The following is a 24,372-nucleotide window of genomic DNA, read 5'->3' as shown; positions in this document are numbered from 1 at the left end:
CTCCCATCGCGCCTCTAACCTCTGTCACTAAGCTGTTCTTTATTTCTGGTACTTTATCATTTCAAGAATGGTATGTAAATGCAATTATACACTATGTAACCTTCAGGGACTGGCCTTCTTCACTCAGTATAAGTCCCTCAAGATTCATACAGGTTGTGTGTATGAATCAAGAGTCTACGCCTTTTTATTGCCTAGGAATATTTCTTAACATAGATGTATCACAGTTGGCTTAGTGATTCACTGGTTGAAGGACATCTGTGTTGTTTCCAGGTTTTGGCTGTTGCAAATAAAGGTCTGTAAACACTGAAGTGCAGGTTTTTGTAGGAACATATCCTATATCAGGGCTAAATGCTCAGGCATGTGACTCGTGGGTTGGATGCAGCTGCAAGTTTAGTTTTTGTTTTTGTTTTTAACTGCCAAACTGTTTTCCACAACGGTAATACCATTTTACATTCTCACCACAAATGTATGATCCGGTTTCTCTTTGCCAGTGTTGACATCACTTTAAAATTATAGCCATTCTGACAGATGTATAGTAATATCTCAATTCCCTAATGGTTAATATTAGACATCTTTTCGTGTACTTATTTGCCATCAGTATATCCTTTTTAGTGAAGTGTCTCCTTATGTTTTTTGCCTATTTTCTAATTAGATTTTTTTTTGCTGTTGTAAGAGGTGATACACACACACACACACACGCATGCACACTAGATACCAGTCCTTTGTCAGATATATTGCTTGCAAATATTTCCCCAAGTCTTGGCTTTTTTCATCCCCTTAATACAATATTTTGCAGAGCAAGAGCAAATGTTTTTCTAAGGTTTTATAGTTTTAAATTATTTATGGAAGCCCATGATCCATGTTGAGTTAATTTTTGTATGAGTTACGAGATGAGATTTGGGTTACGGTTTTATTTATTTTTTCCTCTTGTTCCAGTACCACTTGTTGAAGAGTCTGTCCTTCCTCCACCGTGTCTACACTTTGTTAGAAATTATTTGGGTGTATCTGTGTGGATATATGTTTGAGTTCTGATTAATGTGTTTATCCCTCTGCCAATACCATATTCTTTTAGCAGCTGTATAGTGTGTGCTGACTATATAGTACACTTCATTATCAGGTAGGCTCATTCCATTTCACTTGATCATTTAAGCTATGCTAGGGCCTATGTCTTTCCAAATGAATTTTCGGATAAACTTTTTTAAATGTATGGAAAACTTTACGGGGATTTTGGTAAGAATTGCATTAGACATATAGATTAATTTGAAGAGAACTGACATCTCTACTCTCTTGAGCCTTCCAATCCAAGAATATGGTATGCATCTCCATTTGTTTAAGTCCCATTTGATTTGTTTCATCAACAAGTGAGTGAGAAATAAAGCCATAGTGTTTTTGATTCATGTTCCAATGAAGGATTCATAACCAGAATATGTAAAGAACTCTATGAATGAATAAGAAAAAAAAAAGACAATAGCAAAACATGCACATGACTTAAGCATTTCCCTGAGGAAATATAAATAGCTATTAGGCAGAGAAAATGTAGTCAAGGAAATGCAATGTAAAGCAACTGAAAATAATATCCACTTCTGGTGGGAATGGTTGGTAAACCATTTAGAAAAATAAATTACCTAACGAGTTGAGATGCATGGGCTCTAAGTCTTAGCCATTGTAGCTCTAGGTATATATTGCATGAAGAGACGGGTTAACAATAGCAGCATTGCTTGTCATGGTGAAATAACTGGAAACAACATAAGAGCAGAGTGAATTAATAAATTATGCTAGGTTTATATAATGGCATGACCACAGCTTCAGAGTAGATGAATCTCGCCAACAGTGTTAAGAGAAAAAGCAAGTCAGGGAAGAATACATACTCCTGATTTCACTGATATAAATATTATAACTAAACGAGAGCAAGCACTAAATTTTTAGAGATATGTGAATATGGAGTACAAGTATAAAAAAGTAAAGAAATGATTAAAAAATCATCCAGGAGCATGATTGTAGGAGATGGAGGAAGGAGCAAACTTGGGGCTTTAAGCACTTTGATAATGTTTTATGTCTTAAGCTGAGGGTTGGGTGCCTGGGTGGTCATTTTATCAAGACTCAAATTATAGTGTATATTGTAACACCTCTTTGAAGGATTAATATTCATATTTTAATTAGAGAAAAGAGGGAAAGTCTGTGTCATGTGCACTGTTAGCTCCACCAAGAAAGTTAGGTTACAGTAATTGGTTCAAAAGAAATAAGAAAACCAAAAATGTCAGCATTTAAATCTGATTTCCATTATGTAAGTAAAATTAGGAGATTACATGCCAATTTTTAAGTGAAATTATGTGGGTTTTTTTTTTTGCATCTTTTGTAGTCATGGTTTTTAGAAAGAGTTGAATTAACTTTCAACTTTTTAATTGTAAGTTATGCCTTCAGTTATGCAATTTTTCCAATATTCTTTCAAGGTTGTTCTCTATTAAGTTAAAGGAATGACCACATTGATAAAATGTTCAGTACAATAAATGAGATTATGCCAGTGCTTTTTTTCTTCCTAAGCTATTACTGCATGTTTTGGACACTGTTTTCTGAGTTTTCCCAATGAAGAAGAATGCTATGATTATTTTCTTCAAGTGTAGATTTACTTGACACGTATCATGTGCCCGAGTTGTTTCTGCTGAATTCATAGGTCATCCTTTTTGGATTTTCTTCGCGGTTAATGGCCGTGATCTTTGCAGAGCTTCTCAGCAGGGCATCTGGAATGACTTCAGAGTTGCACACTATCTAGGACAGACTCAAGATCACCTGGAAAGCTTTAAGAAACTGAGGAGATTGCAGCGCAGCAATGGAACTTGATAACTAAGTTCCTGAAAGTAGGGAAATTGGAAACCTAGGAAACAGTTTTGTGTCTAAAGAACTTTAGGGATTTATTCAAAACTTAAAATAGAGAACTCCCTCCAACTCTCCCTCCCATACAATAATGAAACCAACTGGAGACGCTTGCTACTTAATAAAATAAAATAAATAAATAAATTTAATTCAGTAAATCCTATAAAATATTATTGGTCACCTACCACATAGTCTCAGATGATGTTCAGGGCACCGGAAGTGTAGCAGAGAACTAAGCGGATATCATGCAATAGTACTAGATCATTTAATTCAGCTTATAGGTTTATAAGCATCTCGAGGACAAGGATGACCTTGCTTGTTCTATGACCCAGTTTTTTCCTTAGCATTTTACAATGCCCAGCACATTAGTGTGCACTTAATACTTATTATTAGTCATTACCGTTAATACATTTAACATTTCTTTGTTGCATGAATCAGTGTGCCCCAAAGCCACATGGTTCGTCCTTGGAGGAGCCAGAGTTTGAACCTAGTCTCTCGATAATGGTTCACAGTTGCCGTTTATTTTGAGCTACTCTGTCCAAGGCAGCATGCTCACTGCGTTACACCTCTCATCTCGCGTACTCCTTACAAACCCCTGAGTAGGAGCTATCACTGTCTCCCTTTGGCCGAGGAAGATTCTGAGCCTCAGAGGACTTAAATGACTTGCCCAAGGTTATCCTCTAGGTCTGTCCCTTCAAGATCTGTGCTAGGCTGGGGCCAAAAAGTCCTTCCTCTTTCCACGGCCTTCGTGTCGGCGGTAGCCAGAACCTCCTTGGCGTCCTAGAAGGGAGCGGTCCAGTTGATTAACTCATTGGGCTGCATGGTGCCAAGTAATCTGTTTGACGGATTTTTTTTTTCCCCAATGAATTGACTAATTTGTTTTACAGAGTTGACCATATCAGCTATTTTAATGATAAATCAAATTAGGCTCATCTCTTTTTTTCTTTTATTAAGTCTCCAGCTGGCTAAGAGTTTAGGATTAGACATGTGTAAATTATAATTCAAGGTCAGCCACTTATTAATTATGAAACCCTGGGTGAGTACTTAACCTCTTTAGGCTTCCATCACTTTATCAGTAGAAATGCAGGTGATAGTGATTCCTACCTCCTCGGGTTAATTCTCTCAGTAAGAAGATTAAATGGAGGTAAGGCGTTAGCTCCTAACATAATGCCTGACCCCTGCGGAGTTTTGTTGAGTAATAGCTGTTGTTATTATATCACATTGTAACTTACCACTGTAATTGTTAACCTGGTGTTTTATTTCCATATCATCTTTGTTCTGTGACTTCCACTAACCCCCTTGACCTAATCTTTCAGGTTCCTTCCAAGGATAGACAGAGTTTCTCATTGCCCACTGAGTCTTACTTCTTTGTTATGGAACTTAAACTGAGTTATAAAAGTTGGCTCTGGTCTCTTATTGCCTGCCTTCTAATTGCAGGCACTTTGAATGTCAGTTCATTCATCTTTTTACTCCTAACCATGTCCTACCGTCTGGTACGTGGGTACTCTACAGTGTTTGTCGTAGCATGAACGGGTGGCGTCTGTCCATCGTGAGTGGTGCTGAGTCGTCGTTAATGTCACTGATGGCATTCACGCTGATTTTTGAAGTGGTCTTTGCACCTGTCCGCTGTGTCCATCATTTAATGCTGGCACACGCTGTCTCTGTAATTTGAGTATCACTTGCTAATTCTACTCTTGAATCAGATATCTCGCCTTCCATAGAGATTCTCACTGCCTGTATACTACGTATTGATTTTTTTTTTTTTTTTACATTTTTTTCTTGCTAGTGCTATATGACAGACTTCTTCCTGCCACTCCTGCCATAGGACTTTATAAAAAGACTTTCTTACTTTCACTTAAACTTTTATTTCCCACATCACTTTAAGGTATACATTTTGCTCTTTCCCCTCATTAATACATCACCATTTAACTGTGTCATTAGGCTGTCAATCTGTAAACCTCTTGAATAAGAAAGAGAGACCTTATTTTAAATAGGTCTGATACTTTGCTAAAGAGGTTGGTGCACTGTCTCCAATTTTATTCTTGTCAAGAATAGGGTTTTGAAATTTCAAGAAGAAATGAAATTTTGAAGAGCTACCAAGCCATGAAGGAGCTAAGGAGGATAAAAGACACAAAAGAAGCACAAAATCCACACCAGGTCCCTGGCCTTCTTTTAAAATAATTAAATATGCAAGAAAGAATATTTGGAATGTCCAGACTGAGGTTCCAGGCATGAAATGTCCTTAAGGGAAAATGGCAGTTGAAGGCCCCGAAGCCTGAGGCCCCCATTCTATTGTTAGTGGCCAGAAAAAGGAAACGTTTTTCCATTTGATTTTCCTAGATTAAGGAGCTAGAGATTGGGTGGTTGCACCTGGATGAGAAAAGGAAACGGGAGCATTTGGTAGTGCTTCCTGAAGGAGTGTCTTACAAACGGTGGTGCACGGCCGTCCCGACATTTCTGGTGCAGTTGGGATGGGACCCAGGCCCAAAGTCCAAGAGAGAGTTATGTTAAAATCCAGACAGGCTGACTGGGTTCTGAGGTCCAGGAACATGTGATGAAGCAGAGCAGGACGTGCCCCGCAAAGAAGGCTGGAGAGTTTTCCAAGATTCCAAGTGATCAGGCGGGGTTTCCAGGCACAGCATTGCACTGAGATCTTCTGACCTGGTTCACGCAGAAGGCCTATGAGTGTTGTGGACCTCAGATTTCACAGAGAAAAGTGGGTGGCAACCAAGCCGGCGAAGAAGTCAGTTCCTTCTGAAGATGGGGGCTCACACGAGCCCATTTGCCTCATCATTGCACAAATACTAGAGCAAATGAGAAACTGCAGTTACCTGCTTTTGCAAGCCGAAGAATTTCTATTTCTGCTCAAAAGGGAACAATATTCCATGCAAAGGGAGTTGATACGGTTAGATGCGAAAGTTTCATGGTGGGCATATCACATGGAGACCACAGTGCGGTCAGGGCCGAAGCAAGTGCACTCCACAGCCGCTTCCGTGAAACCCTTCAATCAACTGCCAGCTTTTGCTTGTCAAAACTTTGACGTATGTCCCTTGACCTTTACCAACTACCCTTTCGCGTTTGACACTTCACGTCTGCTTCATGATTAAAATTCAGCGTTAATTAATTTGAACACTATCAGTTAGGTTATATTTAGCTAAGAACACTCACTTTTGTCTTTTGTGAGTAGCACTGCAGTCTTATTACAAAGAGGTAGTCAGGAGGGCAACAGAGATACGAGAAGAGAGGAATGATTCAGTGTGCAGATAATTGTTTCGAGTGAAATTTAGCGTGGTATTTTTGTTCCTGTCCTCAGTAGAACTGAGATTTAGCACCTCGCGTTGGCATTTAGCCCCCACCCCCACAAAGGAGGAGGCTGTGCTGGGCGGGTGCTGAGAATGAGCCACACCAGGATTAAATTATAGCACAGTTCTAACACCAGCAAGAATTTTCTCTGGCCAGCGCTCGGGTGCAAAGCTGGTGATTCCAAAAGAATGACAAGGCATCCCTAGAAAGGCTCTCCTTCTGAGGTGACATCACCCTTAACGAGGGGGTTTGACCTGGTTGTGTAAAGAGCATCGGCCCCCAAAGTGGTGGCCATCCCTAAAGAAAACAGGGGAAGCCAGACTATGAAGAGCAGACTCACTGTTCTCACCCTAAAAAGTCACCCAGGAGGTTGTCTGGTGGTGGCTTATTCCGCAATGTGACCAATAAGCTCACTGGAAATGGATAAAACCCGAGAAATGTGACCTCTTTCCCTGAGTTTTCCAAGTGCGAAAACATTTTTATCAGTTTATTTCATACCCTTTTGCTCTGTGGAAAGATTACTATAAGGATACGGATAGGCAAAGCTTGCTTTTACCTGAAGTTCAGAATGCTATAGCTGTTACTCTTTGGGATTTTAGCATGAAATCATGGTCACTGTACACAGAAATACTGCTGTCCTTCAGATTCGCGTGTAGAACAGGAGCTCTGCACTTGGCAGATAGTGCGGGTGGAGCATGATTTGTATATGTCACTATAGATCCAGTACCAGTAATAATACATTGAATTTGGGGGTTCTTGGAGAGCATTTACGCAGGTAGCCCCCAGTTGCTAAATACCAAAGGAACAAAAGAAGACGCCTTGGTAGCATTTTCATTGGTGCACGACAGAACACTTTGTCTCTAATAATTCACCTCATGTTCTAGAATCTCCTCCTCTGCCCACAGTTGGTGGGCGCTTGATCTCTGGCAGATTTTGTCTTCCCATCCATCCCATGGGAGAGCTTCAGACTCTCCATGCCAAGGATTTGAGTAGCTCCGTTTCCGTCGCCAAGCAGCTCAGCATCAAGTCACACTTCTGCTGGTTGGACACTTGATAACTGCCTTGATTCTTAGCCCCGAAGTCAGCCTACCTTGTATTCTTGGTAGGACACCAGACACCTCTCTAGGTCCGGTGCGGGAGAACCGAGTCAGCCTTCTAGAATGGGGTTCTGGCTCGTTTTTCCTCAGGTTGCTCCTCCCCACTGACTCAAGGGCAGTGGAGTCCACGCTGTGAAACCTGGTCTTAGAGTGAAGACCTCTTCACCACTGAAAATACCTCTGGATTCAGTCTCCTGCCCAGGCCTCTGACCTGGGCCCCTCTGGGCTCCCTGTCAGCTGGCTCCGCTCCTTGCTTATCTCCGGAGCTCCGATCTGTCCACTTCCAGTGGTCACTGGGCCTTCTGGACACTCTGATTCACCTTTCAAACTGGACTGACTTTCCACACCTTGCGCTGAATAAACAGCCAGGAGAACATGAGCCACTGCAGTGGGCTCTTGTGTTCCATGCCCTGGTTCCTCCCATTCTGTCCTCCTGCAGTGACCTTGGCCAGATGCTGTGTGAGTCAATGCAGGAAGAGGCTGAGCTTAAATAACTAGAGGACTAAACACAGATTAAAGGGAGGAACTCACACCCTGCCTTTAGGAGCAAGTAACGTTTTTAAGAGTGGGAAGACTTTATCAGGATGGAGTTTGCGAGCCCTTGAGCCTACTAATTCTTTTTGGCTTTGCCTGGTTTTTAATACAAGGTGGAAACGCTAACCTCGAACAAGTAATTACTTTCAAAGTTACATTTCAAGTATCTCTGTGTTTTGCAGTAGCCTTCTTTCCTCAACAGGCTGAACAGGTGGCTTTCCATATCCCTTGAGTCTGAAGAGCATTTTAGTTTGTAAGTTATTTTTCTCTCTGTTTTACCTTTTAAGGTGGTACACAATGGCCTCATCATGGAGATGAAGCATCCAACTGCGGGGAAGATATCAGTTCCAGGTTTGAACATTTTATTTTCCTCTTCACTTCCTTCATTAACTCTTCCCTGTGCTGATCACTGCAGGTAGCTGGTGGCCCCCTGAGCCGCTTGTCAAGACATTATCCCAACTTTTCCTTTTGGACTAAAGGGGAGCCCTAGAGTCACACCCACAAGCATGTTTGCTGAGGTGGTGGACTTGCGTCTTCACTCTAATGAATGTCAGATTGTCTGGGTGACAAAAAAAAAAAAAAAAAAGGCTTATATCACCCAACTCCATTCTGTGCGATCATGTGCTCACGAGTGCTTTGTGTCATCGCCGACAAATGGATATGGAACGTGTTAGGAAATTACTCTTGGTTCGGCTGAGAATGAGAAAGCAAGCCCGGCCCGAGAGGAAAGAGGTGGTGGCCCAGCAAGTCTACTGACTGCTCAGGCCAGGACTTTGTTGTTGTTGTTGTTCTGAGCTACGGCTTAGGTATGAATCTTAGTTTTGTAGATTAAGAAACTCATGTTTTCTGTAAACCCAGAATATATTGAGTTTTTATAAGTTGCCTCATACTGAACAAACTCACTGAAGACATGCTGGCCTAAGCCAAGATGGAAACTTTTCCTCTTCTGGGGAGAGTGGTCTTTCCAGGAACCAGAAGACTCATGCCTGCTCTCAGAGCATCCAAACTCTAGTGAGAGCTTGTGACCAACTAATTTCCTCCTATAGACTTTGCTTCTCTCGTGACCATGATATTACCATTCCTCAGATCTGCTGTCTCCCCTCTGGGCATTGCTGGAAAGACACTCCACATTTTCATCCAGTGGGTCCCTATTTTCTAGACTATACACAAATCATACACTTATTTTTTTTTCTTTTCTTCTGATAGAGAGTAATGGAATTAGTTAGAATATAACTTTGGTCATTGTTTTCCTGAAACTCTATCCTGGTCGCCTTGCTTGAAATTTGGGTATTCCCCAAATCAGCTACCTCAGTCAAATGACATAAGTATTTACTTCTCTAGGTATCAGATCTCATTTATTGAATAACTTCTATTGTTAAGTTGGGTCTACTTTTAGTCCACTTGTAAGATTTGGGATCAGCTAGATAATAGTGTCCCAGAACAGAGCAGATCATGGCCATTGACCAAAGAAAGGAATAAGAAGAGGGAAGTGTGATGAATAAAGCAAATTAAAGGGGAAAATTCTGATATTCAGGAGTATAAGGAACATTATACATGAATTGAAGGAGGTAATAACTGCAAGAGAGCAGGTATCAGCGTATCAGAGACTGGGATCGCATGTTAACAGGGAAATGTAATATGGTGTAGAAAAGTAGTGAGGGAGTTCCCTTATGGCCCAGTGGGTTAAAGATGGAGCATTATCACTGCAGCAACCTGGGTCACTGCTGTGGTACAGGTTCGATCCCATGCCATGGCTGCAGCCAGAAAAATAACTAAAAAGGAAAAAATAAAAGTAGTGGGAAAAATGCATGTAGATAAAAGCTAAAAAAGTCATTTATTCATTTATGTCATTGTGCATATATTTTGTGCCCAGCTTTGGGTCCTGGGAATGCAAAAATAAACCAGGTAACTTGGCCTTGGCCATGTGGAACTTATGCTCAATGGAAAGCCATATAATAAAAGCAACAAACAAAGGTTCCTATAACTGTAAGTCATGATAAGTGCAAAGAAGGGGAATGGACAGTGTGCTGTCACAGAGACGAATGGGGACAGAAAAGACCCTCATTGGATTGGGCTGATTAGAGTAAGTCTCTCTGAGAGGACGACTTAGACACTGAGAACTAAAGGATGATTGAAAAGGGAAGGAGCCTTCCAGCAGAGGGTCCAAGGGAGAAGACTCTGAGGTGGGAAGGAGTTGGGGATGTTTTCAGCCAGAATGAACAGTGGGGAAAGAGGGGCGGGGATTGAGACTGAAGAGAGAAGCAGAGCCTGGAGGCTCCACTAAGTTTAGCTTTACTCTAGTTTTAAGCAAGGGAGTGAGATGACACAAGTTATAACTTAAAGCAGGGGTCAAGTAAGAAAGTTATTACAGGAGTTCAAGGGATGGCTGGTGTCTTACATTAGGGTCATGTAATAGTGATGAAGAGAAGGGGGTAGTCAAAACAAAATAAATAGTCATAGCTCTTTTAGTATGAGAAGACTTAAAAAAGCCTTTTGTCCAGTAGTTTTTTGCTTTAATTTTAAACACTGGAAGTGATTTTTTCAAATGAAGTCTCTCTGTCTGCAATAGATCAAAGGCAAATTTTGTGATAACTAAGTTAGCACTCCAGCTCTTTACCTTTCCCCCTGCTTTCGTCATGCCACAGTCCTCCAGACACCTCCTTGGAACCATGGGCCCTAAAGAACAGTAGAAGAACCTCTGATCTAGTTTAATTCTGCAAGTTTACAGATGAGGTCTTACCATCATTGATATCCCCACCCCATCAGAGGATAAGGTAAACATTTGAGAGGTAGTACAGTTGTTAGCATGATAATAAGAAAAAAGTAAGTCAGAGGCCAACCTAGAATGAACTCATTGGGCATAACAATCTCTCAATCAGTTGGATGTGAATTTACTGACTTTGCTGGTAAATAAATAAATAATCAGTCTCAGGAAGAGGGATTTTTTTTTTTCAGATTCCTAAAGGGGAACAATACTCCTTTTACTCAGTTTAACTTATAAGTGTATCAGTTAGCTATGCTCACAATAATGCTGTGTAACAGCCAACCCCAGAATTTCACTGACATTCAGACACAATCATTTATTTCTTCCCTGCATGTGGACTGGGTGGGGGTTGGCCAGTCTAGGCCGGCTTGCCTGATGGCTTTGCTTCTAGGTGCAGTACTGGCTGGGCTTGGCTCCAGTGTGAAGTAGGCCCAGTTCTGCTCCATGTGTCTCTCATCGGTTCCCATGGCAATGGCAGAAGAGCAGAAAGGCAAACAGAAGCCCCAGTGCCACTTAAGACCTTTTGCAGTACTAGCTGACCCTTCTGCCCACAACTCACTGGCCAAAACAAATGTTAGACTGTATCCCCAGTGTTGGGGAAATATATCTTTCTTTTTAAGGGAAACCACAAAGTTATATGGTGAAGGCATGAGCACCAGGAGGGGTGAATAACTAGGGCCCCAAATTCAATTTATCACAATAAAACTCTTGAATCTACAGATCTCTTTTTAATGACTTTTATTTTTACATTATAGTTGGTTTACAGTGTTCTGTAGATTTCTACTGTACAGCAAAGTAACCCAGTCATACGTATATATATATTCTTTTTCTCACATTGTCCTCCATCATGTTACATCATAAGTGAACTAGATATAGTTCCCTCTGCTACACAGCAGGATCTCATTGCTTATCCACTCCAAATGCAGTAGTTTGCATTTATTAACCCCAGACTCCCAGTCCATCCCACTCCCTCCACCTCCCCCTTGGCAACCGCAAATCTGTTCTCCAAGTTCATGAGCTTCTTTTTAATCTCCTTTTGGAATCTCTTTTTAATCTCTTTTTTCTCTCTTGGAAAAAATTATTTTTTGTTTCTTTAATTTCTATAGGGCTTAAGCATCTTTTTGGTATGTCTATCTTGGTGACTACCTTATTCTTTCTATAGAATTGCCAGTATAGGAAGTCTCTGATATGAGATGAAATAGATGCATTTATATTATTTTTGGAATTAGTGTCTTTTGAGGGCAGCACATTTGGACTCCCCATGAAGGGGAGAGAGAAATCTACTCGTAGACATCACATGAGAAGTTGCTGTTGTATGTCTTAATTCAGTGTATTCCAGTAAGAGGGCATCCAGACAGGATAAGTGATATTAAAAGCAAAGAGGATTTATCAGTAATAATTAAAATATTTCCCTTGGATTGTCCTTTTCATTGATTTTATTTACCAGTGATAGTTCTGCCTTTCTTTGTAAGGAATATCCTCATGGGAGACCACAGAGATAACTCAGTTTCTCCCACAATGCCTCATTTCCTGCTAAAATAGGAAAGCCAGGTAGAGTTAAAAGTGATTTTATGCTGCACTTTTTTTTGAGTTGGCCAGTGGAGCCACATTTCTGAATTCCTTAAATAACGTTCTAGAAATTTACACATGTATCTGCATCTTTATATTTACAATGAAAATCATAATTAAAACTGCTTATTTATATATTCTTTGTTACTAATGAGCTTCTTGTGAACAGTACTGAATTTTCTATACATTGCACTAATTTGCCTGAAGGATTTCCTATCTTAGTCATTATTAGAAACTTGCCTCGCATCTTTTTAATTTTTTATTGCATCTTTTTAGAGATGTGTTAAATTCACAACATTCCCTCAGATTCAATTCATAGGAGCCTATTTTAATTAATTTTAAAACAATTTTTAATCTAATTGATTAAAACATTAAAGATATTTGTCCACAAATGTTGACTGTACTTTGAATAGGAATGGGGAATTCTTTACCAATGCAACGCTCTTGTTTGCTACTTAGAAATTACCGTCAGCACTTAATACATTGTTCTATTATTTGTAACCATTACTGATATTAAAATAACCTAGAGTTCCCACTGCGGCACAGTGAGTTAAGAATCTGACTGCAGTGGCTCAGGTCTCCGTGGAGGCATGGGTTCAATCCCTGCCTGGCTCAGTGGGTTAAAGGATCCAGGTCGCCACAACTGTGGCATAGGTCACAGCTACAGCTTGGATTCAGTTCCTGGCCTGGGAACTTCCATATACTGTGGGTGTGGCCGTAAAACAAAAATAATAAAAGAAACCAAGTAGTAGAGTCCAAACTATCTCCTTTATTAGTTTATATCTATTTTGACATGCTCCCTTTTCATATCACGCCCCACCACCTCCAATCTGTAGTAAACAGTTAAGAAAGAAATTTCATTTATGTATATGTGTCATCATTAAAACATGCAAACTAGTTAGTGTTCTTTTTTGCTAAATATGAATTGTAGTTCTGCTCATACTATCATTCTTTTTTATCACACTGTTTATTAAACTACTCTCTCATTTGACCTTTAAAACCTATTTTACAGTTAAAGGTAGACAGATACAAAGAAAACTAATTACTAGTTTTAGTGTATACATGAGAAAATACATCGTGTCTCTCTTTACCAAGCTTTAGTAAACTGGTGCCCTGAGTTCCCAGAGAGGGGAGCAGTTCCTCGTTAGTTTAGTGACAGAAATGTCAGGACAGTGGGCACAATGTACTAATTTTTTCATAATTAACCAAGATAATGTAGAGTTGAGTGCTAAAACCTTAAACACACCCCCACCCACAGACAACTGAACTCCCTAGACCTGCCGTGTACCACGTGCTATGGGAAGCTCTGCTCAGAGGGGTGTACCCAGGACCAGTCTCTCTTGGAGCTTACAGTTTGCAGGGAAGCGTTTGTTATTCCAAATAATAAATTCAGAAAAGTGGGATGAGCATTCCACGGAGAACCAGAGGCCACAGCCACAGGATGACCTGAAATCACAGCTAAGGGAGACCTCACCTACTGTGTGCGATCAGGAAAAGTGTCCCTGAGAATGGAATGTAAACGGACACGCGAACTGTGGCCTGTTGTCAGCTGGGCCAGGCTGGCGTGGGCTGAGGGAGAGGTGCGGACGTGCTGAGTGTAGCTGGAGGCCAGGAGGATTAGACCTGAAGTAGAGCCAAGAATCACATCACAAACAAATCAAAATGTAAGGGAGGAGTTCCCGCCATGGCTCACTGGTTAACTGAACCTGATGGCATCCATGAGGACACGGGTTTGATCCCTGGCCTCGCTCAGTGGGTTAAGGATCCGGCATTGCCGTGACCTGTGGTATAGGTCGCAGACGCAGCTCAGATCTGGTGTTGCTATGGCTATGGTATAGACTGGCAGCTACGGCTCCGATTTGACCCCTAGCCTGGGAACTTCCATATGCCACATGTGTGGCCCTAAAAAGACAAAAGACAAAAAAAAAAAAAAAAAGTAAGGGAGATGGATGCCAAGGCCTCCGACCTCCACCATCTGGAGGTGAAGGGGGACCCGGAGGAAGAGCTTGGGAGAAACCTCAAACCTGGTTTGATCGTGTTCTCATTGCCTGCTTGTCGGTGTAACTTCTGAAACACTTCTAACTCCATCGAAAATGTTTATAAAACTTATAATGTCTTGAATTTGAAACTATGAAATGGATAAAAATCCATGTTGGCTATGCTTACCGAAATGAAAAGGAATATTACATGTGGAATGTTCCTACCACATTTCCTCAATGAGAGATTGGCCATTATATAAGCATCACCGTGTTTGTGACCTTATTAGGAAGATCCTGCATTCGTTATCACATTCCAAAGGAATGACGGTTTCCACCGAGCCCTTCACCATTTGCATCTTCTTCCTGTAACTCTGCTGGCCTCTGGCCTGTAGGGCAGAACGCGGCATCTTTCTGTGGACTGTGTCGGTGCCAAGACAGCCTTGGTGCGGGGTTCCAAACTTCAAAGGATGTCACAGGCATGGAGTCTGATGTGTAACCCAAAAGTTTCTCACCCAGCCTTTTTCAGATACTCCCCATGAATGTGCATGGTGGGTGATTCCAGCCTTACCCCTGGGGAGTATCTGGGTGGTGAGTGTGGCGGGGCTGTGAGAGGGTGTCTTCTGTCATGCGACGTGATGTGCCATTGAATTACCCTTGCCTGCTGACCCCCTGATCCCTCTCTTCAGAAAGCAACTCCAAGTTCTTTTAAATAAAACTTTTAAGGGCTTTTTTTCCCCCAAAGTATTTTAATATTCTTATTAGCTTATTTAATATTCCATTTTTAGCTAGTGGGCGTTGGATGAAGGAAGAACAGTCACCACTATGAATTAATGTAGCGCTAAGCAAATTATTGGAATTTTGACATTTGGAATTTTAATAGTTTCTCTTTGAGAAGTTGAATGCAATTCTTTATTTGATTATCTAACATGCTGGATTTCTGAATGTTTTGCAAGACTTTTTATAAATGATGATCTAAAACATCTTTCTTTTGTAAGCTCCTGAAGGGCTAAGATGCTGTCATTTTAAATCTAACCAGCACCCTCTGTGCCAATGAAGTATAGGGAATAAACATTTTCTGGATAATGATTAGGGGAAAAACCTCTCAGCAGAAAAATAACTAAAAAGATGATTTGTGACAATTTAAAGCAATATCCATTTTTATATGGACAGACTGGCTACCTGTGGAAGCTATCTGAGAGATTTATTTTACTTCTTTACTTTTTTTTCCCGTTCGAGGTACATATATTAAATGGAGTGGCCACCTAGTCTCTTGCATGGTTACAAATCTTCCTCTTCTGTGCTATGTAAGCCTTTAGGTTGCCCTGTTAATTTTAACTTTTTTTCTTCCATTTACGGAGAAAATTAGATGGTATTTTTGAAATCACAAATCCTCAAAGTTTTACCTTGTGTGATGGATAACAGCATTGGGGAAAGCTGTCACAGATTTTACTAGAGAAAAAGAAAAGGGAAACAAAAGTTTCAGCTTCTATCCCTCTAGAAAGTTTAAATATGTTGATCCTCATAAGGAATTCTAAGTAAAACCCATCTGAGAGTGAAAGGTGAGATAAGCTATTTCTTCCAGGTAGAAAAATCTTTCAGATGACAACAGGAAGAGTGTGTAAAGTTTTCACATTGTGTATGGTGCATAATCTGTCTTCTAGAAAGAGCATACTCCTTCAGGGACCAGGCTAAGCTGTAAAAAGAGGAAAGAGATGAAAAGAAGGTTCTACAGTCTGTCATCAGAATGAGAGAAAGCTGGCAGGGAAGTGAATTTTCAAATAGGCTAGCCATGGTACTTCCCAAAGTCCTCAATTATTTTTAACTTGATTAAAACCCTTAGCCCATGGCAGTGCACTGAGAGTTAAATAAATCAGGGTATTCTCAGAGGATTTGACATTGAGTGCCTGCAGCCCTCTCTGGAAGTCCCGTTACCATGAGGCGGGGTCGTAGATGTTGTTACCATTCAGTGAGAAATGAATAGCAGAGTGACTTTCCTTCCTAGGAGAGCAAGGAGGAAACGGGAGGAGTAAATAGCATCCTCAGGAATGTCTCTCCATGAGGAACTGGAGAAGCCCTAAGAGCCAAGTTCCTGTCGCTGATATGACTTAGGGATCTCCATCAACTATGCTTATCTGTGCCATGAGGAAGAAATATTTCGTGAGAGCTGGACTTTCACGCTCAGGGAATTCATGTTCCTGTTGCTCGGGGCTGGGAAAGTGGCCAAGATCTCAGTTGTTCCTCTTCAACTGTCCTCATCAACCTAGACACCAAGGTTAGCGGATCTGTCTACAAGACAAGCAATTCGTGGTGCACACCAGTCCCGTTATTGATGAAGTTCTGGGGTGCAGAGTTGTTTTCACTATTAAAAATTCATATTTAGGCTAAAAAAATGTCCTGGGTGTGTACTTAGTTGGCCTTCTACATCGTTTGGAGTGTTTTCTCAAGCATCGCCATGCAGAATGATTCTCGAGCTTGGAGGTGTATTTGAAATCATCTGGGTAGACCACTGAATGTCGACCCAAATCTAGAAATCAAAATAAAATAAAAACAAAAGCAAAATGAAAAGCCATAGGATGGGTGAAAGGCTCGATGATGGTAAAGCATTTTTTGTTATTTTGTCTTAAAAGGTGGATCAGACATTTTCTGGGGTCAATTCTTGAGTCCTTGCTATATAGCTGCTGCCAACTTTCATTGGGTACCCAGAGAAGTCTTTTTCTGGATCAAATTTCAATGCTGACTTTTTGATGGACCCTTAAAGGAAAAATTAATTAAGCGCAATTAGGCATGAAACTGGCTGGAGAAGTAAAGTCAGATAGTGTGTAGTAACTAAATACAAAAGACTTGAGATTGTCTTCCCGTATGGACTTCCATGTTGTAGGGTTAACTTGGACAGTCTAGAAGTAAGTTTTCTTTGCTTGCAAGTGGTCTGCAGTCTGGAGGAGTTGCTTGACTTCATTGCCAGGTTTATCTAGGGCTGGGGCAAGAGTCTTTTTGTCCTCTCTGAAAGAGGAATGGTTTTCCTTGCATTGCCAGGTGGGGACTCTGTGGTCCCTGAATGTTACTGAGTCCAGGCTCAGACTCCTCGCTGCCCAAGGGGCCAGTAAATTGAGACATGAGTCCTTGGGGCGAGGAATAGTGACTTTATTCAGAAAGCCAGAAGACTGAGAAGACTGTGGGCTGCAACCATCCTGCCTGCCTTAGAATTCAGGCATCTTTTATACCAAACAGGGACGAGCAAAGTCCTGGCTTCAGTTAGCCTCAGCAAGAGATGTGTTAATTTCTTCCTTTCTGCAGCCATTCCCAGGTGGGCTTGCACAGGAGGTTTCTTGTGAGCTAAACAAAGGTATTTTAGCTTAACGCTCAATACATGGGAGACGGGGTTCCCAGAGATGGGCTGTTATGTGTACTTGAAGCTATAGATGACACCCCTTTAGTGATTAACTTACAGCAGAAGCAATAGAAGAAGAAGGCCAAAGGGAAAGAAACAGACCCAACATGGACTCAGATTTGTTCTTCCCTGTTGCAAGAGGAGATGACAGTTGGGCTGAACCCCAGAGGAAAATAGTTTTCTTTAAAAATGGTTCCTTAAGATGTCAAGATGTGTTCCTGTTAAGAAGACTTAGCCAGAGAAACTATCAGTAGAGTAAGTCATCCTTTGATTTGAAAGGATTTCAGTTTAATTTTGACGCGACACATGATGCACTATTCGTATTAATAAGAACTGTCGGCAGAGGTGAAGCAATGGTAGTGTGAGGATTAAACAAGGACCCCCAGCTATCTTGGCCTACCCAGTGGGTCATGTGCAAGGTCCCCCTTATGCCCTCACCTCCAAACCTTAAGGAGTCACTTGGCATTGAGCTGGCACTGAGCTGGGTCTGGGATTCATTGCTTATCTCCTCTTCGGCAGGAGCAAATGCTGTGTGTTGACTTTTATGGAACCCTATCTCCTTGTACTCATGTCTTTATCTGGCATGGCATGAGCAGTCGCTGTGTCTCTGGGGTCATTCTTTTGAGGAAGATTAGGACACCGCCTGGAGGGGGATGAGGGACCTTGAAATGCTTCCCAGCTTTTGCCCTTCGTCGGGACGTCGCGTAAGTCACGCTGGCCACGTGGCTGTCGGGATGGGCGAGCTGTTAGTTGAGTCTCCAGGACCGCGGGTCTGTGGAACGTGTTCCTGTGAACCATGTGGTCCAGCTTACTGCAAGAAGCCACGTGCTTTTCAGATAATTAAGCAGAAGCTTAAATTTAAATTAAAAAGGGAAAGAAGTAAAAGACACTTTTGGGGATTTGAGAAGAGGGGATGGTGAAATAAAAGTACCAAGAACCTGCTGCAGCCAAAAAAAAAAAAAAAACTAGAGAAACCCTATCCCACATAGATTTCAGGAATATCCACACCACAGTTTATCTCCTATAAATGCTATAAATGTTCACTAACTTCTTTCTCTTTGCTGCTGGGCCTTCAGGTTGATATGTGACCTTAAGTAACTGACTCCACCTTTCAGTGTGTTGTCTTGTTTTAATGGGATTGATCTTTTCATTCTTTCAGTGTAAAGGAAAAGTACAATTTACCATACTGGATATAAATATATTTGGGGGGAGTACCTGTTGTGGCTCAGAAGGTCAAGAACCTGACATAGTGTCTGTGAGGATATGGGTTCAATCCCTGGCCTCACTCATTGGGTTAAGGGTCCAGCATTGCCATGGCTTTGGCATAGGCTGGCAGCTATAGCTCTGATTCCACCCCTAGCCCAGGAACTACCATACGCTGCAGCTGTGTCCATAAAAAGAAACATATATACATATATACATTTTTTTGGAGTAGAAAGATTTAATAGCATTATTGCGGTGGAACATTCAAATTTGAAACCAAAGGATATAAGTATCTCTTAAGGACTTCTCTATATACGGTGTATACATGAAGCATTTATGAACACGATTTGTTTAATGTCTAGTAAAATTCAGTAAGCCATACTCTATATATCCATTTTACAGATGAGAAAATTAACACCTGCTAAGTGTTGCAGCAGCAATTAATTGAAACCACAGTTGGAGAATCTCTGAAATCTCTCTTCTTTTTCCTATTTCCTACTTTCTCCTAAAGCTGAGCCGAAAAGGAAAGTTGAACCAACTATTGAGTTTTTTATCTTACATCTTTAGTGTCTAATCTAAAGGCTGATTCATGTATTTTAAATGTTTCGTTTAAAGATGAGCTTGGAAATTTACTTCCGACTGTTCAAATTTCAAGAATTTAAACTTAGACTGAGCCTACCTCCTGTGGGGATTAAGTTTGTTTTTTACAGTCTATTGTTGTGCTTCTATAAAACAAAAACAGCCATTGGAAAATATATTGTTAGGCTCTTTCGATATTCTCAAGAGCACACAAGTGTAAATGCACCAACACATGTGGATTACATTTCCCTCAAGTTGCGCGGCTTTCACACATTAACAGAAAAGCAGTTTGAAAGGGAGGAGAGAGAGAGACGTGTTCAGGGTAGTTATGCAGCTCTGCACCTTCCACAGACCCGTGGTGGCAAAGCTGCAACCCCGCCCTACCCAGGTTTCCCTCCAGCACTGTGTCCGTGAGCGGGGGCCCTGTGGACAGATTCTTTCTTGCTCACTGGGGGTCAGTTTCATGGTCAGGTTAAAGTTAGTTCCCTTCGAGCAACTTTAACCTGCAAACGATGTTATGTTGGTATAAGCATCGTGTAACGATGTTATCGCCCAGGTGGGCCAGAGTAAGAATTTTAAAAATAGTAAAAAACAAATTTAAAAAATTGGGGGCAAATTCTATATGATTCCACTGATATGAAGTACCTAAAGCAGTGAGATTCACAGAGGCAGAAAATAGAAGGGTGGTGGCCCGGGCTGGATAGAGGAGGAGCAGAGGCAAGAGTTAGGGCTCAGGGGTGAAGGGTCCTGGCTGAGAAGGACGGTGGTGACCCCTGTACAACAGTGTGACTGGACCTGATGCCCCAGAATTGTGCACTGAGAACAAGGTTGAAGAGATAAATTTCATTATCCATATTACCACGGTAAATTACATAATTACGAGCTAACTTCTGCGTCGTTGCGTAGATGGTAGCATATGCTTGGTGTAGAGCGGAGTGTGTTTGGGTTACGTCAGCAAGACCTGTGTACCAACCGAGCTCCGAAAGTTCTGGTCGGAGATACTAGACAGCCTTTTGAGTGTGTCTCACTGACATCTCTGTCGTGTGAAGATCAAACACACTCCCTTCGCTGTGACTTAATTAACTAACAGTACGTGCCATGGGCTCAGCACATCAGAGTAAGGGGAAGCACAGTGTCAATGATGAATCAGCCCTTAGCAGTATCTACAGTAGCCACGACTCTTGGGGGTGGGGGGAGAGAACTCGCCACATTATGTTCTTTTTCAGACATGAAACATTGAAATAATCATGCGTATTTCTCTAAGAAATACGGTAAAACCAATGACTCTTGTGTTAAACAAACATGTATCTGGTATCCGCTCTGTGCCAAGCACTGAGTGACAAGGAGCCCGTCTAATGGGGCGTTTGACAGTGTCCCGTCGAAGGAGATGCAGTGGGACAGGGAAACCCTGGGCCAGTCCCTGCCAGGTGCGCATGTTGGGCCAGACCGGCCCTTTTATCCGCCTTCCAACTCTGAAGCTCTTGGATAAATACATTGTACGTAAAGTCAGTGGAGACCTCAGCAGCATGAGAGCATCCTGCAAAAACAGCACTGCGCTGGACAGATCATGCAGGTGACAAGAATGCTTCAGAGACCGCGGCCGAGGATGTAACAGCTGGTTTAGGGGAAACGAGGGAAAGACCGCGATGGGTGCAGCTTTTCCAAAAGGACCCTCTGCAGACACTCCGCTCCTTCACCTCCAAGGGTTGTCTACCAAGAAATGAGCCTGGTGCCGGCAACTGGGGGAAACCGGCGTCATCCAGAGGCCAACGGGTGTTCTTCGCCTCGAAGTTTCTCGAATCCGTTAACATCCGAAGTTAGTTTGGGGTCTCTGAGAGGGAGGTACTGCCTGTCCTGTCTCCTGAAGTTATTTGACTGTGGAGCCCTTTCCCCCCCGGAACTCTGATTAAGAGCCCATGGAAAAGCGTTCTGTGGTCTCCCCACTGAGAACATGTGTCCCTTTGGAGCCACATGGGACAGGTTGTAATTGTCGCTGGCTGGAGACATTGGCTCGTTGACACCAACAGAGGGCGGGGAGCTGAAATAGGAAAGCCGCCCGTCTCCTGGGGGTTAGAATTTTCTCTTGTTTCTTAGCTCAAGGGACCAGGTTCCTGAGGAGCATCAGGAAGGGTCTCCCTTGCCTGTGAGGGTCGGCCAGGAGCGCGGCCACGGGGTGTCGGGGGGGCCGTGTGGCTGTAGTGGTTGTGGGGCTGGGGCCGGGCGCCTCTGTTCCAAGCTGGCCCAGCCCCTCCCGAGTTCCACAATGGAAAGCGTTAGCAGTGGAAATGGATTGAGGGCAACACCAAAGTGCAGATCAGAAATAGCTCACACGGTGATGCTCTTGCACCAGGAGCCAGAACTATCCTGGGAGCTGAAGAAATCCCCTAAGAAGAAAGCGCTTTCTCTTCATTGAGCCTCCGAAAGGCTGCATTAGTCGGATTCTGCACAATTGTTAGTACTCGAGCTTAGAAAAGGGAGTTGATTAAGTGGAAGGAAATTTTTAAAATGTGACAGAGATGATGAGGTGATTAAGGGGTAGGATTTAAGTGGCAAGCTGTGGCGAATTTAAGATGTATGACTGAGTAGCAGTGACAGTGGGTATACGATAGCTGCCTATAAATACCCAATTAATTGCCTAATGTGGCAAATGAGAAGAAACAGGCTTTAAGCACCAGAAGGGAAACTCGAAGTCTATTAGGGAAAGAGTATTTACTAGCAAGGGTGATTTGACTGCCATCACGGGGGACGTGAGTTGAGTTATTTGGATAAAGATTCAGGATGATATTTTTCTTTCTTATCATATGCTGGTGTCAACCAAGTTGTCTTTCTTTTTTTTGGTCTTTAAAAAAGATGTAGGGAGTTCCCTTGCGGTGCAACAAGTTGGGGATCTGGCATTGTCATTGCAGTGTCTTGGTTCCGTGCTGTGGCATGGGTTCAGTCTCTGGCCCAGGAGCTTCCTCCTGCCTTGGGTGCAGTCAAAAAAAAAAAAAAGAAGAAGATGCAGACGTTGTGTTTCTTAGGGGCAGATATTGATGGCTAGGGTGCAGTATTTACTTTGCTACAGGGTATTGTGAGCTGGGAATCATGCTTAGTGTTGCTTCAAGCGTCTGCACATGTTTTTCCCTTAAGCTGAATTACAGCAATATCCTTGTGGGTAAGAACCATAGCAAATCTGTGCATTATGTTACACCGTGTGTGGAGATACACCGCGTGCTATAAAGCGTTCTAGGGATAGTTACCCTCGAGAGCACTCGATAAAACTAGCCAAGACTTCGTGACTCTGGATTAGATGCTTTACATATGTATGGGCTCTGATCTTCATCTCAATACTCTGAGAGCTATTAGCATCCCCATTTTACAGATGAGCAGACTGAGCCTCAGAGGGATGAAATAACCCAGCCAAGGTCACACCACCAGTAAGTGGCAGACCCAGAAGTTGCATCCAATGCAACTCAGACATTCCTGCTCTCTTCCTGTGAGGCTGTGCTGCCTCCTGAAGGCACTTCTGGTCATCGCTCTTAGGAATCCGAGACCAGTGGCCTTGTGTCTCCGAAGCATCCCTTGAGAGAGAGATGGTTTTCCTGGGTGGGAGAGTGGATGCTCACGAAGAGCGTTACCCATGCTTAACCCAGGCAAGGCCATGGCACCGGAGCAGGGGGGAGCGGGGGAGCAGGCAGGGCTGGAAGACTCAGCCTTGGGGTCCAGCCGCCAGCGTGGAGGAGCTCTGTCAGATCTCAGAAACAGCATCCAGACTTGATTATAACGTCTCTTTGTGGGTCTTTTGAAGCTTTGTATTCTTTCTTCCCTTGCCTCACAGAGTTCAGATCTATTTTCACGTAAACAGAAATGATTCCTCCTCGCTGAGCACTTCATTGTCGGTGGCATTGTGGAATGTTCTAGGGAGGGGGAAACGGGGCCAATTATGAAGCAGAAATTTCTCTTCGGCTTGCGTGTTTATATGAAAATGCCAAAGCCACCAGCTGTTACAAGAGCAGGCCTCGGCAAGCCCTCTTTCCAAGTGTCCTGCAGCTCACACACAGCAGGGGGAGATAAATCCAGGAGGCAGGATTAGAAGATGCAACCCCCCCCCCGCCCACGTGTCATCCTGCATTCATGAGTGATGGGAAATTTAGGGAGTATGCACCTTGGTGTCCCTTTCATTTCAGAAAGAAGTCCCCAAATTACAAACATGGAAACGACAAGCCAAATGTGAACCTTTCCCTACTAAACAACGTAGCTCAGCTTACCCCTAAAGATTCGTCAATAGAGAGAAGGTAGATTGAAAAAAAAATTAATTTCCACATTCCTATTTATAGGACGTTTGAGACAAACAGCCGTCGGTGTTACTGTTACCTCATTGGCCTTTTTTAGCCATCAGGAGAGTCTGCATATGTCTTTTACATTCATGGAACGCAGTTCAAACTTCAGGAATTCGGTTCCATAGCAGGACCTGAGCAGAGATGATATATATCTTCTTGTTTGGCTCTCTTTATACTGCTTTATTCTTTTCTTAAAAAAAATGTAAATGGTATATTAGGACTGATGGAAAAACCAGATCTGACAGGAAGGTTACTTAAAAAAAAAGGAAGGTTACTTAAAACAATTCTTCTGGAATCATTCACGAGTAGGGTGGAGTAGACTTTAAAAACAAAACAACGTAATCCTGGAGATTGTATTTTTTTAAATGAAACTTAATTGGAGCCGTTTCACGGAATTGAACCGGGAAAGGCGTCTACGCTGTCGACACTTCCCTTGGAGGTAACGCCAGCCCAGTTTCCTCCCTCTGCGGCCTGATAGCCAAGGTGAGCTGTCGGCTTCTTGGACCCGAGTGAGGCTGGAGCTGGCCCTGACACCAGCTCCCCGAAGCGCACTGCAGGCTGTGGCAGCACCTTTTCGTCTCAGGAGAGACGTCTCCCAGTTGGGCCGCAGGCTCATCCTTCCCTCTTAATCCCAGTTGTAGAGGCTCTTGGTGCTCAGGGTGGCTCAAGTTATGATGAGAATGCCACTGACTTGTTTCTTAGTCTCCTTTGCCTGCGTGTAGCAGTAGGGTCCCTGAGTCCTCAGGAGGCACAAGTGACAGCTTCC

General features: G+C 42.5%; 1 protein-coding gene across 15 annotated transcripts in view; it reads left to right on the top strand.

The window, feature by feature from the left end:
• SUGCT (succinyl-CoA:glutarate-CoA transferase) overlaps positions 1-24,372 on the top strand; it is a 643,257-nt gene that overhangs the window by 530,796 nt on the left and 88,089 nt on the right. For 12 of the 15 annotated variants that reach the window (XM_085004905.1, XM_085004903.1, XM_085004907.1 and 9 more), the window contains one exon: positions 8,093-8,156. The exons of the other annotated variants lie outside the window; for them this stretch is intronic. In XM_085004905.1, coding sequence (XP_084861031.1) covers positions 8,093-8,156 — 64 coding nt within the window. The remainder of the gene's footprint in view (positions 1-8,092; positions 8,157-24,372) is intronic. 15 annotated transcript variants of the gene reach the window in all.

This window comes from Sus scrofa, chromosome 18, assembly GCF_054392235.1.
Source record: "Sus scrofa isolate SSC_HxYL_T2T_F1_AM1 chromosome 18, Sscrofa_HxYL_maternal_Yorkshire_Landrace_v2.0, whole genome shotgun sequence".
Taxonomy (NCBI): Eukaryota; Metazoa; Chordata; class Mammalia; order Artiodactyla; family Suidae; genus Sus; species Sus scrofa.
Note: the sequence above shows the minus strand (reverse complement) of the source record. Positions and strands in the feature narration are given on the sequence as shown.